General features: G+C 38.1%; 1 protein-coding gene across 6 annotated transcripts in view; it reads left to right on the top strand.

The window, feature by feature from the left end:
• Positions 1-22,583, top strand: part of LOC150089020 (uncharacterized) — a 291,242-nt gene that overhangs the window by 219,511 nt on the left and 49,148 nt on the right. For all 6 annotated transcript variants that reach the window (XM_090371014.1, XM_090371013.1, XM_090371012.1 and 3 more), the window contains 2 exons: positions 2,751-2,902; positions 14,074-14,159. In XM_090371014.1, the coding sequence (XP_090227140.1) occupies positions 2,751-2,902; positions 14,074-14,159 (238 nt within the window). The remainder of the gene's footprint in view (positions 1-2,750; positions 2,903-14,073; positions 14,160-22,583) is intronic.

Genomic DNA, 22,583 nt, shown 5'->3' with positions numbered 1-22,583 from the left:
AAATAAATACCATAACAGAGCATATTCCAAGAACCGTTGATTCAGCTTTATAGGTTGATGATTTCAGTATTTCCTATCACTCTCAGAATATGTGAAGTATAGAATGGCAGCTACAAGCAACAATAAAAAAATATGCAAAGGGCTCAAACAAATGGCTTCCGGATTTCCACACAAAAAACAGCATGTATAACTTCTGTAGAAAACGAAACCTACACCCTAATCCTGAATCGAAACTTGACGGACATATGATTCCAGTGGTACCAAGTACAGGATTCTTAGGACTTCTCTTAGATAAGAAACTAACATTCCTTGAACACATTCAACAACTCAGACTTTTGTGCCACAAGAAATTAAACATACTCAAAGTTCTTTCCGCAACAACGTGGGGAGCAGATTGATATACACTTCTGAATCCATATCTAGCAATAATTTGTTGCAGACTAGATTACGGAGCAGCTGTTTACAACTCAGCGAAACCAAGTGCACTGAGATGGTTAGACCCCGTACACCACAGTGCTTTCCGTATAGCACTTGGAGATTTCCGAACTTCATCTATACAAAGCTTTTATGCAGAAGCTTGTGAACCTTCACTACAACATAGACGACAGAACTTGCCTACTACATTAGATAGAATCCATCACCAATCATCCAAATAGAGGTGCTGTTTTCGTATAACTGGAAAAACATATACCAAGCCCATCCACGAATGAATCGACCTGCCATCATACATCTGAAAGATTTACTACTAAGCTTAGAGCTTAATTATGACACCATAGCTACTACGATTGCACAGACCATTCCACCATGGTGTGTAGTTCAACCGATGTATGACGTATTTTCAAAGCTGGGGGAAAACTACTCTATCAGGAATAAACTACCAACAGTTACATGCAGCATACAAAGAACAATATCCACATCATACTTTCATATATACAGATGGGTCTAAAACAGACTTGTGTTAGGAGCTGCGATTCATTTTGAGGATAGTACCCTCATCCAACAACTCGCAAAAGAATGCAGTATTTTTACTGCCAAATTACAAGCCATTTTGATGGCCGTAAACCAAATCAAACACAAACAGATAGCGAACAGCATAATGCTTTGCGGAATGCAAATATCACAAGACGCCCAATCCTACAACATATCCAATATTCAGTATCAAAGCTATTACAAAGAAATCGCAATATCAGATCCTGCTGGATCCCAGGCCAGCAGGATCTGATATTGCGATATTCATTATGCCTTTCGCACAATACCATATACAGATTACAAGTCCTTGATTCACCAAAGCAGTATAAAACAATGGCAACAACACTGGCTAGATCAGACTAACAACAAAATTCGTCTAATTAATTGTTATTTGTTATTTGGTTTTTAGGAGCATTAGCAGCTAAGGCCATATTGCTCCGGGATATGCGGTGGTCATTCCCTGACCTTTCCGCATCCTCTGTATTTGGTGGTGACGGGCTCGAGCCCTGGTCTAATCAAGAAGCGTGTGCTACGCACTGCTGCTCCTTCCCACCTGGCTACGGAGGTGCCTCGGCTAATTAAAGAAACACTTTGACCGTGGCCTACTAGTTTCTGATCGAATAGACAGGATGCTCGATTGCAAACCGGGCATACACATATGACTTACTCTTACCTACTCAGAGGTGAAGACCTCCCCCCCCCCCCCCGTGATAAAACTATCAAGTTCCACTGACTATACATCACTTCATGGTGAACTGCCCAAAATTTCATAGAGAATGTCAAAGAGCCTTTCAAACAGTAATGAATACACAAAACAACCTAATGCTTAAAACAATTTTAGATGACCAGCCAAATATTACCAAAGTTTTCTTCTTCCTTAAGTTAACTGGATATTTTCAAAACATACTAAAATTAATAGTATACCATTTATAGAGAAGCTACACGAATATAAAGCAGAATCTTGGCTCTCTTCTAAATGACAAGAAGGAAAGTGAAAACAAATGCTGATATACGAAACTCTCCTACCTAGGCTAGGCGCATTATAGCCTAAGCTTCTCTTGCTTTTCAATAACATTATATTAAAATAGCTTTTCAATAACAACAACACACATTCAGAAACAATCCTTTTTTCTTACTTGTTTCACATACTCTCCTCAGACAGTTTCTTTAAGATGATCCTTAGAATTGCAAATTAGTACATTATCATCTGCATAATGAAGGTTGTTTTCTGTGTGTAAGCTACATGTAAGTTACGCATAGAATACATTACAGTACTCTGTAACTTATGAATTGAAAAACCATTAAAGATCATATTCAAGTAGTCATCTGTCTGATTTTTTTTTTTTTTTTTTTTGATCACTGAAACAGTAAATAATTGTCAATTTAAAATAATTTAATGTTGTTGTTTTATATCTTAAATTTTATAAGTCATTGCAACAGTTAATAAACAGTTCTAGTTTTTCCAGCTTGAATACCTGTTTGATATAATTATTGTCTCTAATGTGCATGCCTTTATAACCTATAGTATTTAGTACAGTGTATGGGTTGAAGGTTGAGAAGTCTGTTGTACTGCTTGGATGTAATATCTGTAAAATATACAGGGAAAATAATTTTGTTTTTAAACAAAATATGCATAAAATTATTTGATTCTTTCATCTGATTTCCCTTTGCTTTTCATAAATTCTTTTATTTCAATTTGAAAAATATTATTTTATTGTTATTCTAAAAGCCATTTGAACTTGATACAGATCCATTATAAAAATTCAAATTTTTCTTTTCAGTGATGAATCAAGAAAGCCTTGAATGGCTTGCCATGCATGTCAGACCATTCTGGCTGCAAATGTACATCTGTGAACTTCTGCTCCAACGGTCATATTTTAATAGTGGAATCTACCAGACACACTTATTGTCTCCCCTTTCAATGAGAAAAATTGTAAGTGTTTGTGTTAGTTTTAAATATAGTGGCTCTAATTAAGTCATCCTAATTTGCTCATTACAGTGAAAATGCAGTACAGTGTCTAAAAACGAGAATTGTTAGTTTCATTTATTTTTTTCCCCTCCAAACATTATTTTCACTTTGTGTACAACTCCTCCTTTGAATAGTGCTGTTGGATGAAAAATTGGTTCTGCAAATACAATTATATTTAAGTTAAAGTTCAATAATTAACTTAGTGATAATGAAAAACTGAATTTGGCAGCTTGCTTCTCCAGCATAAATCTGTGCTTGGCAACCATCAGACTTCAGTTGCTGTAAATAAATGCTGTGGTCTTATGAATTCATGATAAAAGTATTCTGGTTAGCAAACTGAGTCCACAATTTTCAGTTTTATTTCTAAAGCCTTACAGCTTCTACAAATGTATGTAAGACATTATTGGATCAGATCAAATGTATCTCAATGTCAGTTGCCTTGGGGAGGAAAAAATCCTTTAAAAATATCTTAACTTTTTTTGAGGTAATTAAACAATTTGGCTTTAATGGCTGTGCTTTTATTCACTTGCTGATCATGTGGAGATTTGTGGTAATTCTCCAAAATATAATTCCAAAAGCAGACTACAATCAGTGAGCTTTTTCTGTCAGCTGAGTTATTATTCTTCAATATAAATCAAGTTTCCCACCAATGAACTGTTTGCACTCTAGAATATGGTTGTCAATACTTGCTGTTAATGTTGGACTGTTTATCAGTTTTCCATCAGTCAATCTGTGCAACATTCATGCTTGCGCGTGCTCTCTGTCTGTCTGTCTCATTAGGCTTTAATAAGTTCATGAAAGAAATTATTAAATTTAGATAAAGGTTTAGATGATATTTAATGTGCATATCTTAAAGAGAAATAGTATCCATATCTTGGGATATTGTTTGCCAGTTTAATACATACAGAAGTTACAATTCTCTCTTTTAGTGCAAACTGTTGTTACTAGTATAAGCTAACCAGTTTGGCATCGCTTTAGAACAGCTCTGTAAAAAGATTGCAATTGTAGAAATTTATGTTGGTTGTGTGGAATTAAATCTGTTTTTTGTTGTATATAAAAAAAAATTTATGATGGAGATTAACCATATCGCCATACTTTTTCTAGCCACAAGTAGAGCTCAGTATATCACTGTATGCCCCTCACTTTCAGATCACAAGACAGAAGAATTTTAGATTACATTTTCCAGAAAAGGTCTCTTATGGTCCAGAATATTTGGTATTTCCAAACTACTGTATAGCCAAATCTGGGAGTAGCAAGTGAGGAAAAAATAGAGGAAGAAAGTTACTGTCAAATGTTTTTTGATATACATGGTGCCATAAAAAGTTTTTTTTTTTTTTTTAAGCAACTAACTTTTCCAATTAAAAACAATTGGAAATTGAAAGTGACTGTCTTACTGGAGGAATATTGAAAATCACACTGATCTAATTTTAATAGATACTTAAATTCATAATTTTTACTGTTTATGGTGTATAAAATACGCCGGGCATGTTAGCTAGTGAGTGAAACATATTATCCATATCTATCCTTCCATTAATCTTCTTGAGGCTGAACTGCATATTTTGTTATGCCAAGGAAAGTAAGACGATGAGGCATCAATATATTTTGTATATAAATAGCATACACTGTCCAACCAAAACATTATGACCACCCCTGTGTTTTCACATTCAACTGTCTCCCCCTGGTGGAATGTGTTGCAGTGAGAACCAGTAAATACAATACTACAGGTCCATCATGCAGTCCATATGAAGTACTTGATCGATATGGACAAGGGTTGCAAGCTTCAAAAAAGGGCTGATTGTCAGGTACCAGTTGAAGGATGGCAATATTACAAAAACTGAACCTTGTGAGCTGTTTGCAGAGTGCATTTAAGGTGTTCTAAGCGTGGATGGACAATAAACAGAGCACCAGTTGTCGTGCCAGTGATGGGTGCCCCTGCCTCCACATTCGTGGTGAATGTGGGCTGTCCCCCCTTTTTTTAGCTGATAAGGTCAAGGTGTATTTTTTTTTAATTGCAGTCTCCAGGGTTTCCCCTATATACCGCTTTAGCTTCTGAAATGGCAAAAGGCCAAGGCCAGCGAGTGTATGTATGTAGGTGTTTAAGTATGTGTGTTGTTGTGTTGAGTGCTGGCAGCTTCGCAGCCAGGCAGCAGAAGATACTAGGTTCCCTGCCCTGACTCCCAACCTTTGCCATGAGGAGGCATGCCACTGTCCACTTTCAACCAGAGACACTTACTGGGGCTATTAGGCTAGCCTGGGAGCCCTGAGTTTTCAACTGAAAGGAAGGTAGGAAATAGAAGGTTTAGTTAGGGAGATGGGAGGGGAGGAAATGCAGAAAGAAGAGGAAGAAGGCATCCCCAAAAATGAAGAAGTTAGAAAATAAAGTTTAAAGTGCAAAGTTTTTAAAGCCGTTAACATAATCTAAACTTATAATACAATTATACAAAGGTTGCCATGTTTCTTTTTTTTTTTTTTATGAAAAACCCCAAACACGAAAGGTATCAAAACCTATAGTACTTAGTACCGTGCATGGGTTGAATAATAATAATTTAATTCAATAAGTATTATTATAATTCACGTGCCTTTACTCATGCTAAAGTACACCCCCAATATTTGCAGGTAGTCAATCTTTCAGTAGCGTAGCTAGGGTAGTCGACGCCCGGGGAGGAAAAAATGGAATAAATAACATGTCTTTCTAGCACCCCCCGAATGATTAGCATTAGTAGAGGCATTTGATGCAAGAAAGCAAGCTTATGCAGCATCAGCCAAAAAAAAAAAAAAAAACCACTTCCACTTCACCCCTCTGTTCGTTCAAAATACCTGTCCAGCTGAGCCTTAAACTTATTTAGGCTATCAAGTTCCATGACAAGGGATGGAAGTCTGTTCCACCAACCAACCACCCACTGGCTAAAGGCAAATTTCCGCACGTCTATCCTACATCTGTCTTTCCTCAATTTGAATTTATGCCCTCTCAGGTGATTATTCTGAGCGAGAGGAAGAATCCCATCAGCATTGAGCATGCTCAGACCATTCAAGGCTTTATACACCTCTATCAGATCACCTCGCTGGTGCCTAGTCTCCAGACACTGTAATTTGCAAAACTTAAGCCTTTCTTCGTAAGAGCACCCCTTTGTTCCATTCACTAATCTTGTTGCCCTTCTCTGTACTCGTTCCAGCAGCTCTACATCCTTCTTGAAATGAGGCCTCCAGACCTGTATACAGTACTCTAGGTGTGGCCTGACCATTGCCTTATACAAGGGAATAATCATCTCCTTGTTCCTGCTAGAAAAATTCCTATGTATCATTGACAACACACCATGAGCTACTCTTGCAGCCCGTCTGCACTGCTCAGAGAACTTCATATCTCCCTGCACAACTACCCCCAGGTCCCTGTCATTCTCTACCACTGTCAGTGTAGTACCACAGAGTTGATACGTTGCTCTGGGGTTGCTGTGTCCCATATGTAGTACTTTACATTTGTCAATGTTAAACTTCATTTGCCACCTCTCAGCCCATCTGCTCAACCTTTCCAGATCCTGTTGCAGCAGCATAGTGTCAGTAGTGTCCTTGACAACCCTGCCAACCTTTGTATCGTCTGCAAACTTGGACATTAAGCTTGATATACCATCATCAATATCATTTATAAATACAGAAAACAATAATGGACCCAACACTAAACCCTGAGGGACTCCACTAATAACATTAGTCCACGATGAGCAGTGTCCATTGATTACCACTCTCTGTCTTCTCCCCCTCAACCACCCCTTTATCCTTAGCAGCAATTTGCCTCCAAGCCACACTGCTCCAATTTGTGCAGCAGTCTTCCATGTGCAACAGTATCAAAAGCCTTTCTAAGATCCAAGTATATAATATCAAAGTTATTCCGTGCATCCAGTTCCTTTGTGACTGCATCATAGTATCCAATCAAATTGGTCAGGCAAGACTTCCCCTTAACAAAACCATGCTGTGTCCGAGCTATAGCTGAAGTCTTGTCTAAATGATCCTGCAGTGCTTCTTTAACTAGTGCCTCCATTAATTTTCCTGGAACAGAAGTTAAACTCACAGGTCTATAATTACTTGTGTCAGCATTTGATCCTCCTTTGTGAATTGGGGTGACATTTGCACATCTCCAGTCTGTGGGTACCTCCCCTTAGTCCAAGGAAGCTCTCATAATTATGGCTAAGGGTTTGCTTACTTGCTTTGCTACCTCCTTTAATATATCTGGGTAGATCCCATCCACCCCGGGTGCCTTTCTTGTGTTTATCTTCAACAATTTGTCCTCCACTTTACTCTCAGTTATTACAAGATTCTCTAGCTTACTGCTAGAGTTGAATACAGGTCTGGCTTTCCCCTCGCTAAATAACTCCTCATGTGTGAATGTCGATGCAAAATATTCATTTAGTTTGTTAGCTACCTGAGCAGGATCATCAACAGTTGACCCATCGATATCAAGTGGACCAATCTGATTCATCCCCTTCCTTCTAGAGTTTACAGTAAAGTAAAGAACTTTTAAGTAAAGAACTCTTCGCTGTTTTTCTTTGCATCCCTTGCCAAAGATATCTCGTAATCTGCCTTCGCCTGCCTAACCTCCTTTGTAACTTGGTTACAGATCAACTTGTATCTATCATAGGCTTCTGTGTCATGTGTTAATTTGTATGTATCCTATGCATGTTTCTTCTCTGCCATATGCCTCATCAGTTCATCTGACATCCATTTAGGCCTAAACCTTGAACAATATTTCTTAGTTGTATGTAAAGCCTAGTAGCTTCCAAGATAAGTTCTTTGAATGCTTCCCATTTTGCATTTGCTGTTGGTAACATCATCAGTTGGTTCCACTGTATAGAATTTAAATACTGTCTCAGTCCATCGTAGTCGCCTTTATGAAAGCAATAACCCTTCCCTTTACCCCTAATGGTAGTTACCTCTTTGAGTAAATCCCACTTCAGCACACTGTGATCACTGCCACCTAGTGGTTCATTTATCTGCAGATTCTTAATGCATGAAGAATCACTGCTGATAATCAAATCAAGAGTATTCCTCCCTCTAGTTGCCTCCCGAACGTGCTGATGTAGAAAACAGTCATCCAATAAATCCACAAAAGCCTTGCTAGTGTGTGAGTGACCAGCCCCCAAATTCCAGTCAATATCTGGGAAATTAAAATCCCCCATTATAAGACTCTCTGATTTACTGGCCCACTCTATTTCCCTGTACAGTATCTTATTATACTCATCAGAGTCATTAGGCCTATAGCACACTCCTACTCGATTTTGATCTCCCAATGCTTATGTCAGACCAAACTGACTCGACACTGCACTGTCCAGCGATGTCCACTGGCTTCACTTCCTTGGATTTTATGTATTTCTTAACTAATAGCATAACCCCTCCTCCCTTCCTATCCAGTCTATCCTTTCTGTAGACATTGTACTCCCAAAATTCCAGTTCTGCATTCCTTATATCTGTGTGACACCACGTCTCTGATATCCCAACAATATCTGCCTTTGATGTTTTGAGCAATACCTCAAATTCATCAAATTTATTTACTGAACTCCTAGCATTGGTGTACACGCAATTATACATGCACCTATTTCTATTCTTAGCTACCCTAACACAACCCATGTGTTTATTTGTACCGCAATGGCTCCCAGCAGTCTCTGAAATATCATGCAACTTGTTTTTCAGGCTTCTGCTCATTCCAATAGAAGCAGTGCAAGAATCTCTTTCACCTCTGCCAGTGGCTACTGTTAATCTATTTGTCTTTGTCTCCTCCCAAGCTTGCAGTTTTCCGACCCACCTAACACTGCCTCGATAGCATCAGCAACCATTCTTGCACCCTTTCTATTTAAGTGTATCCCATCCCTGTAGAAGCAATCCCTCCTGTTAACAAGTACATTCCAGGCTGAAAAAAAATTCTACCCCTTGAGCCTTGCACAATCTTTCCAGGGCCGAATTGATCGACAAGGCTCTCATCATATACTCCCTCCTATCGTGTCTGGGCAGAATTGCAGGCACTTTCAATTTCAACCCTATTTCACGGCTTTTTTTCAACAGTGACCTGTACTTGTTAAGCAATTCTGCCGGTCTACCACTCTTGATATCATTAGTGCCAACGTGTACAACTATATCACCTTTTGTGCCCTTAAAAGATGATATCTGCTCTACAACGTCATCAACCTTTGCCCCTGGCAGATATACCCTGGTCCTGCTCCACCTATCCTTTTTACAAAGCATGTTCCCCGTTTCTCTGACAATAGAGTCACCAACAACTAGTTATGTTGGGGACAAAATTTGGATTTCAAATTAGTGTGAAAAAGTGAGCTCCAGAAGTGAAAGGCATTCATTGTATGATCCATCATCAGGTACTGGCCTCAAAAACACTTCCAGCTCCACTAGGAAAGGTTTTCGATCAAAAATTCAAATTGTGAATTTTGTTCAAGGAGCTCAACTCACGACTTTTCAAGCAATCATGTATTGACACGGATGCAGGCCATCATCTGCTTCTTTTCCGCACAAATGTTCGATGGCTTTCAAGAGGAAATGTAACTGAGTATTTGAGCTTAGAGATGAGCTCAAATTATTTTTGAAAGTTCAGGGTAAGATGGAAGTTTTTTGCTTGGTTGGATGACAAAGAATGGATCATGCATCTTGCCTTATTTGGTTTACATTTTTGAGCAGCTGAATAAACTGAATCTTCAGATGCAAGAAAGGAATACAAACATCATAAAATTCATTCATTCCTTGAAAGCTTTCATGAGCAAGCTGGAAAATTGAAAGAGAAAGGTCAAGATAAAAAATGTTGCAATGGTTGAGAAACTCATCAGTTCTTGTTGCTGGTGGTGATGACTAAGTGCTTCCAGAATTTGCAAAAAATGAATTTTTGCAGCATTTGACAGCACTGGAAAATGAATTTAGTCTATATTTTCCTGAACTCAGTGATGAGGAGTTGAGTTTAGTGTGAAATCCATTCAAGTTTTCAGATGAAAAAGTTCCTGATGGTTGTGAAGATGAATTTCTGGAGCTGAAGACTGATTCGCGAGCAAAAGATATGTTCAATGAGAAATCAACCAAAACAGAATTTTGGCCCGTGATGTGTGATTCCTACCCAAAAGTGGCAGAAAGAGCTATCCATGCATTGCTTCCATTTGTGTTGATATATCTTTGTGAGTCAGACTTCAAGTCTGTTGCAAATGAAAGAAAAAAAGCAAAGTAGATTGGAGGTTGAAAATGACCTGCATTGTGCCCCTTCAAGCACTCCTCTCTACATATCCAAGAATTGGAGAAGAAAAAACAATTGCAGGTTTCTCATTGACTGTAAGCTTCATCTGAATAAACTGAATTACAATGCCCTGGCATTCTGTTGAATGTTTTGTTTATTGAAGTATGCTTCAGTTTAGTCTGTTAAGTAATTAGTTATGAATATAAAACTACTTTTATTCGTTTTAAAATCCATCAACATTTTCTATTGCTATTAAAAACTTCACTATAAAAATAATCCAAGTAAATGTATATGTACTAATATTTAAAAAAAAAAAAAAAAAAAAAAGATTTTCAATATTATATCATTATTTGGAATGCACCTTTTGAGTCAACCTTGGAAAGGGGAGGGGGATGACATTCTGACATATGGTGAAAAGGGAGCATGGGCAAAAAAGGTTGAACCACTGTCTTAGTATGAAAAGCCTAGTACCTTCAATGATTGTTTTCCCAAATGCTTCCCATTTAGAATTTGCTGTTGGTAAAATCATCAGTTGATCTCACTGCATAGAATTTAAAAACTGTCTGAGACCATTGTAATCACCTTTTAAAAGCCTTTTCCTTTACCCTCAACATTTGTCTTTTAACTAAATTATACATTAGTGCACTGTGATTGCTGCCACCAAGCAGGTCATTTTACCTGCGGATCTTTCAAGAGTATTATTTCCTCTTGTTGCCTCTAAATGCTGCTATAGAAAACAGTTGTGCAAAAGTCCATAAAATTCTTGCTAGTGTGTGAGTGACTAACCCACAAATTCCAGTTAACATGTAGAAAGTTAAAATGCATTAAGACAATCTGATTTACTTGTCCACTCTTTCTCTGTTTAGTATATTTATCACAGCCATTAGGCCTATCGCACACACATTGTCAGCAGAGTTTCAAATCTCTAACTCAAATATTACTAGTTGAGGGTAAATATTTATTGATCACCCCCCTTGTATTTATTTAACCCAGCAGTTACAACATGTACCTTCCATTTGGAAACAACTTTTGGAGGGACCAACCATGCAATAAACTCCACAGAATAAAAAAAAAAAAAATCTATGTTCACGGTGTTCTAGCTCACGTACAAATAGAAGGGAAGAAGTTATATTGATAAGACTGCACATTGGGCATACTTTTCTCACCCACAAACATTTACTTCTAAGAGTAAATCCCCCACTCTGCTCAGTCTGTCAGATACAACTTAGAGTAAGGCACATCCTGATTGATTGTCCATCCTATTCAACCATTCATACCACTTCCTTCTGAACATTAGCAAACTTGCAAGCTCCTCTAACCCTCTTTCATATACTTGGTGACAAAGTAAACCTAAGTGAGCTCTTTATATATGTTAAACATCTTGGAATAATAAATACATTTTTATATTGTAGTTTTAAATGTTTTTCACCAACCTTATGTAGAAATAAAATACAACGAAAACTGGAATCTTGATAACTATGTATTTATAATAAATTATATTTGCCTGTATTTACAATAAATTATATTTAACTTTACAACTAAAATATATGAAATATACATTTAAAATATACTGGGTTAAGAACAATAAAATACATCAAAATATACTAAATTAAAAGCGATAAAACCATAGCTTTCGAAGGCTCCTACCCTCTTCTTCAGCGGTATTTTCTTTGTTCTGTGGTGCGTCTTTAAATACCAGCAGGTTCATGGTACTCATCACGTGTTTCATTCCCACGTGTTCCATTCTCTTGTGTTATGGAATCGGAAGTGGCTCGAGAGTGGGTCATATGGAACCGTTCATCCCTTTTGAGGATAGTAGCCTCAAAGAGGGGATGGATCCACGTTCCTCTATCTCTATTAATGTTCATTGTAGAACAGATCTGCAAACTCTCGAGCCACTTGCGGTCCCAGAACTTATGCGCCCGATCGGTGATGATAGCATCATCCGGGGAGATCTGGTGCTGCTTCTCCCAAAAATGCTCGGCCTTTGCCTGTATTTACAAAAAATTATATTTAACTTTACAACTAAAATATATGAAATATACACATAAAAGAGTATTTTTGGGAGAAGCAGCACCAGATCTCCCCGGACGATGCTGTCATCACCGATCGGGCGCATAAGTTCTGGGACCGCAAGTGGCTCGAGAGTTTGCGGATCTGTTCTACAGTGAACATTGATAGAGGAACATGGATCCATCCCCTCTTTGAGGCTACTATCCTCAGAAGGGATGAACGGTTCCATATGATCCACTCTCGAGCCACTTCCGATTCCATAACACAAGAGAACGGAACACATGGGAATGAAACACATGATGAGTACCATGAACCTGCTGGTATTTAAAGATGCACCGCAGAACAAAGAAAATACTGCTGAAGAAGAGGGCAGGAGCCTTCGAAAGCTATGGTTTTATCGCTTTTAATTTAGTATATTTTAATTTTATTGTTCTTAACCCAGTATATTTTAATGTATTTTTATATGTATATTTCATATATTTTAGTTGTACAGTTAAATATAATTTATAGTAAATACAGGCAAATATAATTTATTATAAATACATAGTTATCAAGATTCCAGTTTTCGTTGTATTTTATTTCTACATAAGGTTGGTGAAAAAACATTTAAAACTACAATATGAATATACCCAACCTCAGAGGCCTGTTTGCATATAAAAAGTACATTTTTATATATCCAAAAATCATTAAAATGAATATAGTGACTCTGACAGACACATATTGGCCCTAGTTGCCCTTGTGTTGTGAAATTTGCATAACAACAACAACAACAACATGCACCCCAACGGGGCCTTAGGAAATTAGCCCAGGTGAGTTTCATTTTCCCAGACTGACTCAACATGCACTGGCCACCTATATTCACTGGATGTGTTTCTAAACTATGAGCATAACCCTCCTCCCTCCGTCCTGTCTATTCTTCCTGTATTTTACTCCCCATATTCAAATTCACGATTGCTTATGTCTGAGTGACAGCATCTTTGATATCCCAACAATATCCACCTTTAATGTCTTCATCAGCATTTCAAATTCATTGAATTTATTTACTATACTCCTCTCATTGATGTACATGCAAGTATACATGCACCTGTTCTTACTCTTAGTTACCCAAACACAGCCCATATATTTGCGTGTTCCATGGTGGCCCCTAGTGGTCCTTGAAATCCCTGGCACCTTGCTTTCCAGGCTGCTGCTCATTTCAGTAGAAGCAGTGTAAGAATCACTTTCACCTCTGCCTGCAGCAGAGGTGAAAGTGATTCTTACACTAGTTAATCTATTAGTCTACAGTTTTCCCCAGTTTTCTGACCCACTATCACTGCCTCGATAGCATCAGCATGTATTCTTGTACCCCTTCTAGTTAAGTGTGCCCTATCCCTGTAGGAGCACATCATTTAATACTGTGATATTTTACAGTGTTAAAGAACCAGGTGGCAAAAATTCAAACTGAGGGAGAACAGTTATAGACTGAATGGTAAGAAATTTTCCTTTAGCTAGCAAATTGTTGATTATAGGAGTAATTTACCTTCAAAGAGTTCGGGCTGATGACATAAATTCAAAGGCTGGCTGAATTGATATCTGTGAGATGTGGGAAACAAGTTTTTTTTTTTTTTTTTTTCCCTCCCTCTTTCTGCTATAGCCAAAGCTGGCTTCTTTGCACCATATTTAACCCCAGGGGCTCACATCTGTTGAGTATGGGCTTGGCACACCCAGGGTCCTGAGCTGGATATCATCATTCTTCTCTTTCTTGGTGATTCCCTTCTGCTTTTCTTTCTCTCTCAGGGTAACTCAGAAATATTTCTTTTGGCTGGTGCAGCATAAGCCTCAGGCTTTCTTGTACCATATGGCTAATAATAATAATAATAATAATACTGTCCAATAACTAATACTAATATTCATTAATTTTTTTTTGTTATAGATCAAATGTTACATGGGTAACGAACGTAGTCTCTGTGACAGTCAAATTTTATTGAATGGATTAAACGATAGCAACATTACCACAAGGTAATATTATATTAACTTGTTTATCTTTTAAGTAAACTAATATATTGGTGAAACATTATAATCCCCTGTCCAGTTGCTTCCTCAAAAAGTCAAATAATATCGAATTGAAATTACATAAAGAATTGTATTCTAGGTCCTCACTTCAACTACAAGGCCTTGCTTGAAGTAGAAAATGCAAAGTGCTTAGTATTTTAATACCCCCCCCCCCCCTCCAGCTCTGCTCCTAGGCCTGCAATCAGAATTTTGGAACAAAATGATCAGACAGAAACATTATGAAAACAAAAATAGTTAAAGAATTAATAAAACAAACTGAAATACTTGCACCTAAGGAAATGTGGAACATCTAAATTCTTTCGAATCATATAGATCAGCGGTTCCCAAACTTTTTTGACTCGCGAATCCCTTTCAACATATTTTTTATCGCCAACCCCTTTCAACATAATATTTGTAAAGCGAACAACTAAGCCTATATTCTCTGAAATCTGATATTTCTGAATTTTTATTACAAAATATTTCCAGTACTACATTTTTATAAGCGACATAGCATAATAATGTCTTATAATGGGGGATTTTAACTTCCCAGATATTGACTGGAACTTGTGGGTTGGGCACTCACACACTAATCGGACTTTTGTGGATTTATTGGATGATTGTTTTCTGCAGCAGCATGTTCGAGAGGCAACCAGAGAAAGTAATACTCTTGATCTGGTTATCAGCAGTGATCATTCATGTATTAGGAATTTGCAGATAAAAGAACCACTAGGTGGCAGTGATCACAGTGTACTGATGTGGGATTTACTTAAAGATTTAATTACCATCAGGGGTAAAGGAAAGGGTTTTTGCTTCTGTAAAAGGCGAGTACAGTGGTCTCCGACAGTTTTTATATTCTGTACAGTGGGATCAACTGACGATGTTACCAACAGTAAATTCTAAGTGGGAAGCATTCCAGGAATTAATCGTGGAAGCTACTAAAAGTTTCATACCTATTAAGAAATATTGTTCAAGGTTTAGGCCTAAATAGTTGTCAAATGAACTAATGAGACTCGTAACAGAGAAGAAAAATGCATGGGATGCATATAAATTATCAAGCGACTCAGAAGTCTATGGCAGATATAAGTTAATCTGTAATCAGGTCACAAAGGAGGTTCGGCAGGCGAAGGCAGATTACGAGAAATCCTTGGCAAAAGATGCCAAGAAAAACAGCAAGGATTTCTTTACTTATATAAACTCTAAAAGGAAGGGGATGAATCTGATTGGTCCACTTGACATCGATGGTTCGACTGTTGATGATCCTGCTCAGATAGCAAACAAACTGAATGAGTATTTTGCATCTACATTCACACATGAGGAATTATTAAGGTTTGAAAATGGCAGAAGGTTATCAAATTGTAGCAAGATACTTAATGATTTTGTAATAACTGAGAGCAAAGTGGAAGAGAAATTGTTGAAGTTAAACGTAAGAAAAGCACCTGGGGTGGATGGGATCTATCCAGTTATATTAAAAGAGGCAACTAAGCAAACCCTTAGCCATAATTATGAGAGCATCCTTGGACTCGGGGGAGGTTCCCACGGACTGGAGATGTGCAAATGTATCCCCAATTCACAAAGGGGGATCGAAGGGTGACACGAGTAATTACAGACCAGTTAGTTTAACTTCTGTTCCGGGTAAAATAATGGAGTCGCTGGTTAAAGATGCATTGCAGGATCATCTAGACAAGACTGCAGCAATAATTCAGACACAGCATGGGCTTGTTAAGGGAAAGTCTTGTCTGACAAATTTGATAGGATATTATGATGTGGTTACAAAGGAACTGGATGCAAAAAATAATTTTGATATCATATATTTGGATTTCAGGAAAGCTTTTGACACTGTTGCGCATGGAAGACTATTGTACAAATTGGAGCAGAATGGTATTAAGGGTAAGTTGCTACAATGGATAAAAGGATGGTTAAGTGGGAGAAGACAGAGGGTGGTAATCAATGGGTGCTGCTCTTCTTGGACTAATGTTATTAGTGGAGTCCCACAGGGTTCGGTGTTGGGTCCACTGTTGTTTTGTATATTTATCAATGATATTGATGAAGGTATATCAGGCTCAGTGTCGAAGTTTGCAGATGATACAAAGGTTGGCAGGGTTGTTAATGACAGTAATGGCAGTGTGCTACTGCAACAGGATCTAGATAATTTGGGCATATGGGCTAAGAAGTGGCAACTGAAATTTAACCTTGACAAATGCAAAGTACTACATATGGGTAGAAGTAACCCCAGAGAAACGTACCAACTGTGTGGTACTACACTTAAGGTGGTAGAAAATGAAAAAGACCTGGGAGTAATTGTGCAGGCAGATATGAAGTTTTCTGAGCAATGCAGACAGGCTGCCAGGGCAGGTCATGGGATTTTGTCAATGATACATAGGAATTTTGCTAACGGAAAAGGAGGTGATTATCCCTCTGTATAAGGCAATGGTCAGGCCACGCCTTGAGTACTGCGTACAGGTCTGGAGGCCTCATTTTAGGAAGGATGTAGATTTACTTGAGCATGTACAGAGAAGGGCAACAAGATTGGTGAGGGGAATGAAGGGATCCTCTTACCAAGAGAGGCTTAAGTTCTGCAAATTGCAGTGGCAGGAGACTAGGCACCTGTGCGGTGATCTGATTGAGGTATATAAGGCCTTGAATGGGTTCAGCACGCTGAATTCTGATGGGATCCTTCCACTTGTTCAGATTACGAACCTAAGGGGGCATAAATTCAAATTAAGAAAAGACAGATGTAGAATAGATGTGTGGAAATTTGCCTTTAGCCAGCGGGCGGTTAATTGCTAGAACAAACTTCCATCTGTTGTTGTGGAAGTTGATAGGTTGAATAAATTTAAGGAGGAACTGGACAGGCATTTGGAGGGAATGGTGTGTTGTTGTTTTTTTTTTTTTTTTTTTGGCTGATGCTGCATAAGCTCATACATTTGCTTTCTTGCATCACATGCCACTACTACTATTTTTATTATTATGAATATTTATACTTTGTAAAGCAGTTACTAATCAGTCCAAACTAGAGTTTGAACAGGCTAAGTGTAGAAAACTTGCCTCTTGCCCTAATGGAGACTAGAATGGTCATTCTAGTCTCTTGCCAAAACTATTGGCTGCAATTTTTGTCCATCTCCGTTCCCACTTCTGTCAAAACCAGATAGTTCTGTTGCCACATCAGCCAAAGGTAAAGCTGACCTGCTGGCATCCTATTTTCTTTCCAACTCATGCATTGATGATCTTGGTAAATCACCTCAAACCATTCTCGGTACACTCCATTCAATGCCTCTGCTGGTCTTCTGTCAAAAGGATGTCAGAAGGATTTTGATGAATCTGATGCTAAGAAAGCTTCAGGTCCTGATGGTATTTCTGCACTTGTTCTCAAAACCTGAGCTCCCGATTTACTTTTGTCCTTTGCTGCTTTTTTTCGCTTCCTTATTCCGAAGGTATTTTTCCTTCTGCTTGGAAATTTTCTCATATCCAGCCAGTTCCTAAAAATGGTGACAAATCCCTCCCATCCAGTTATCATCCCATTGCAACTACTTCTACTCTTTCTAAAGTAATGGAGAAATCAATTAACCGCGAACTCTTAAACTACCTAGAAACCTTCCGTCTGATCAATGATCGCCAGCATGGATTCCGTCAGTGTAGATACACTGGTGATATTCTGGTTTATGTTACCCATTTATGGACAAATTCAATGGAAAAGTTCGGTGAAACACAATCAGTTGCTCTTGACATCTTTCTATCTTGTTTGGCATTGTTGTTGTTATTTGGTTTTTCGGAGCATTAGCAACTAAGGCCATATTGCTCCGGGGATATGCGGTGGTCTTTCCTTGACCTTTCCACATCTTCTGTATTTGGTGGTCACGGGCTCGAACCCCAGTCTAATCAAGAAGCCTGTGCTACCCACTGCTGCTCCTGCCCACCTGGCTACGCAGGCGCCATATTTGGCATAAAGATCTTCTAAACAAGCTTCCATCTTATGGTTTGCCAACTGTTTTTTGTAATTGGTTATTCAGTTTTCTTTCTGATCGCTCACTGAGGGTGATTGTAGATGGCTCTGTCTTCTAACTTCTTCACTAATACTGGTGTCCCCCAAGATTCATTCCTTTCCCCCACTCTTTTCCTCTTGTATATTAATGATCTTCTTCCTTGACTGGAAATCCTATTCATGGTTTTGCTGATGACAGCACATTGCATTCCACTTTCCATTTTGAGAAACCTTGCTCTGCTCAATCAGCTTCAACTTCTCGTCTGCTACAAATTCCTTAAATGCTGATCTCCAGGTAATTCTCCAGTGGGACAAAGACAACTTAGTTTATTTAAATCCTTCTAAAACTCGATTTTGTCTTATATCTCGCAAAAAAGGATTCTTCTGTTCCTATGCTTATCTTTGGTGATACTCTGATTTCTAGGCAAGTTGACATATCTTTTTGGGGATTAACCTCACTTCTAATCTCTCTTGGCACAAGCACATCACAAATATTGCTTCCTCTGCATCTAAAAAACTTGGTTTTCTCTTTTTCTCTCAGGTTTACTTTTCTTCTAAATCACAAATCTGCCCTGCCATGGATTATTGTTCCCACATCTGGGGTGGTGGTAACAATATTCCCAACACCAAAACCTCTCTCAGGCTTCTAGATTCCATTCAATTGAGGGCAACTAGGTTAATTAGGGACTCATCTCTCACGGAGTCTCTACTCACTGTCTCATAGACGCACTGTTCTTCTGAATTGGCTTCTATTATTCCTGCTCTCTCTTTCAAAACAGTCCGAACACGCCACCAGGCCAACTTCAAACCTCACAGAACCAACTTTTCATCTTTCTCGTTTATTCATTCAACTGCCGTTTTCTGGAACAACCTTCCTTCATACGTATTTCCTGAAAATTACATTCTACAGAAGTTCAAGTCTAATGTCGACAAATACCTTCTTTCGTCTTCTCATCCTCCAACCCAAGCACAATACCAAGTGCTATAGGTTCTAATACCTCTCGTGTTTGGGGTTTTCATTAAAAAAAAAAAAAAAAAAAAAAAGAAGCAAGATGTCAAACTCCATTCAGATTCCTTTTACTAACTATAAAACAATCATGTGCTGAAGGGTGGACTGAAATATGGCATACTCAAACACATAATAAGCTCTCAAATAAAGGGGGATTTGTGCCTGTTTAACTGGAAATCCATCTTCCAGTTAAACAGGCATGAATAGCTTGTACTAGCCAAGACACAAATTGGATTTATTCACTCAACATTGCCCTACCATTAATATATGAACAACCCTCTATTGCTAGTCAGTCATGTCCTACCCAAGCACCATGCATTAAGCACAACTATAAATATGCTCATATGCCTTCAACAAGACAGTAGTAGGAGTGTGAATGCAAAGTACTGAAATTGAAGAAGTTAAGACTTGCTGTGCAGAATGATAATGGGGTGCCACGTGGTAGATGACTTTCATCAACTGGTGAAATACCACCACTTTGCTTATTGGAGGCTTGAAGTGGTGAAACCCATGTTCAGTCTCTAGAGCAAAGTTTCCGGCATCCCTCTCCCCCATACTTCTCCTTAAACCCATGCTCGGTACTAAGTACTATAGGTTTTGATACCTTTCGTGTTTGGGGTTTTCATAAAAAAAAAAAAAAAAAAAAACATAAGCAGTTGGTCTGTACATGACATTTTGATTGATGAAAGCAAATGGAAGTAGACTGTGCTGAAACTCACTAAATGACCCGGAAAACCTCTGAAGCTGATGGAATGTGGCAGAAGAGTCCCACAAAGAATTCTGCTTGCAACATTGGTCAATATTGCAAGCAGAATTAGCAGCATATATGGCCCTTAGTGAGATAATTGGAACATGTGCTATCAGTTCAGTAGACAGGATGCTGCATGATGTGTTACCATAGTTGTGCAGTCACCCACAAGCTATTGATCAGCCTGACTAATGTCATCTAGCTTGATGTAAGGCCCACTGTTCTTGGACTGTAGACCAATGGAAAACCATGCTTTGGGGTGACAAGTCACAGTACATAGTCTGATAGTCATGTGAGGGTGTGGCTGAGAAAGCTACCTTCTGGATTGTATCATATTGTGACAATGAATACTGAGGTTTCTCTAGATGCCATGGACAATGTGTTATCTACATTGTGGCAGCATATCAGGAAAGGTTTTTGTTGTAATGGCAGTGCAAGTTTTTGTTGTTCTGCCGATACAGGTAAATGTACTTATGTCATACTTCTCGTGTTACGATAGACTGGTTTCAGACCATGTGCAATGAAAAGTTGGACTCATGATAAAATACTCCTTCGCATTAACACCATTAAATAAATGGGATTTAAATTAGTTGCACTAAAACAGTGCAACTAATTTAAATTGAACAGATGTTTGTCTGCAGATGCATCAATCAAGACTTCCAGGAAAACCAATCTTTACTTTGTTCTTAGATGTGTCGGATTGTCGAGTGCATGTGAGGAGAGGCTGCCCAAAAAAAATAAACTACAGAACTGAACTGGTCACTTCCTTGAAGGTAGAAAATATCAGAGGACATTTACAAAACAAAAACTGGTAGAGAGTATTCTATGTTATAGAGGCTTTTCATAAAGACTAAAGGTTTCAGCACACATTAGTTTTTCTGTAAATGAAAGTTATTTTAGATATGCAAGGGTCCGGATATTAATGGTAGGGCAATGTATATTTGCTGCTAGGGGAGAAAACTTCCCCAACACACACACACACACACACACACACACACACACACTGCTTACTGCAAGTCATATTCTTATTGAATGTGCTCATTACCTTGCTGCCTGAATCACCTCTTTGCAATCATTGTTTAAACCACAAGAGCTGCTATAGTTAAGTCACATTATTGGAGATAATGCTAGCTTAGGGTTTTTCTGTTATCTGAAAAAGATAAAGGAAAAGGTGCATGGAGATTAACTGCTGCAAGGGCTATTATTGCCCTTGTAGCAGTTAATCTCCATTTCTTTACTGGTTGAATACAGCATTTCACCTGTGAGCTCTTTGTAATTAAATTAATACTATAAAATATTGACCTGATTTCTAGCACCAACTACATAATATATACATAATATATACAGTGCAGTGAATGCCTTGCAAAATGGCTCAGTGCCACATCTTTTTTTTTAAAAAATTCACCTTCAACTGATAATTTCAGGAACACAAGTTCATTGCCTTTTGCTGGATCTTGTTTAGATCAGAATTTTAGGGAATGAATGAAGAGACAAAGTAGCCAATGCTCCAACTACCATGGACCTGACCCACATTAAAGATTTTGTTTTGTGGCTATAGGTCTGTCATCCAGAAAGCCTGTACAGATCCATGGGTATTATGTAAAAGTCTATTTACTAATAGACTGAAGCAAAAAAAACATGGACCACAGTTATGGAGCTAAAGTTCCCAGGCAAACAGATGGAATTGTCCTTGCCAGAATACACATTGGATACATGAGATATTGATGGCATGTTTAAATGCTTCACTCTAACATGGAGTATGTTACTTTGTGACTTCTACACTGAAAGAAGCAATGTGTCTGCCATTAACAGTTGAATCTAAACATCAATAAACATCCACTTAGTTTTTCAGATAGTTTTTATGAAGAATAAATGGATGGGGATGGCAGTACAGTCGAAGCTCTATATCAGGGGTCGTCAACCTTTTAATACCTATTCACTTTTGTATCTTTGTTGATGGTAAAATTTCCTTACCACCCACCAGTGTCGCAGTAACTCAATTTAGCACAAGTGTGAAGTAATTTTTGGAGGGAGGGGGGGGGGGTTATAAAAAATATGTACTTAAATTTATCTTTTTATTTATACTTTATGTATGTTTATACATAGATAATTTAAATTTAATGAATTTCTGCATGTCCATCGATGCAGTACCTACTAGTGCGGGAGCTGCTTAAATTGAAGTTGTTAGCAATGTATTCGATATATGGAGGAAGAACAATTTGTAACGGACAAAAACCCCATCACCCACCACAAAAGTTTGAATTGCCCACTAGTGGGCGGTAGAGACCAGGTTGATGACCACTGCTCTATATAATGACCCCCCCCCCCCGGGAATGAGAAAAATGGTTGTTATATCGGACAGGTGTTATATTGATCATTTGATAAAATCAGCAACAAAACATGAAAACACGAATATTTAATGTAACTGTACTAATATGATATAGTATAATCTTATTTATATATATCTACAGTATTAAACAAAAAAAATTATGATTGTAAATTTTGCATTGATTGTAGAGTGCAGTAAGGTTACAATTAAATTGTAAATTTCACGATATAAGCTACATACCTATCAAGACTAACAAGAGAATTGTTCATACTTTAAAATAATCTGTCTAAACACACTGTTTCAGTGGTGGAGCATGTTTTAAAAGA

The sequence above is a fragment of the Mastigoproctus giganteus genome, chromosome 3 (assembly GCF_048544385.1).
Source record: "Mastigoproctus giganteus isolate SK-2022 chromosome 3, ASM4854438v1, whole genome shotgun sequence".
Classification (NCBI taxonomy): domain Eukaryota; kingdom Metazoa; phylum Arthropoda; class Arachnida; order Uropygi; family Thelyphonidae; genus Mastigoproctus; species Mastigoproctus giganteus.
The sequence above is the reverse complement of the archived record's forward strand: the minus strand, read 5'-3'. Positions and strand labels throughout refer to the sequence as shown.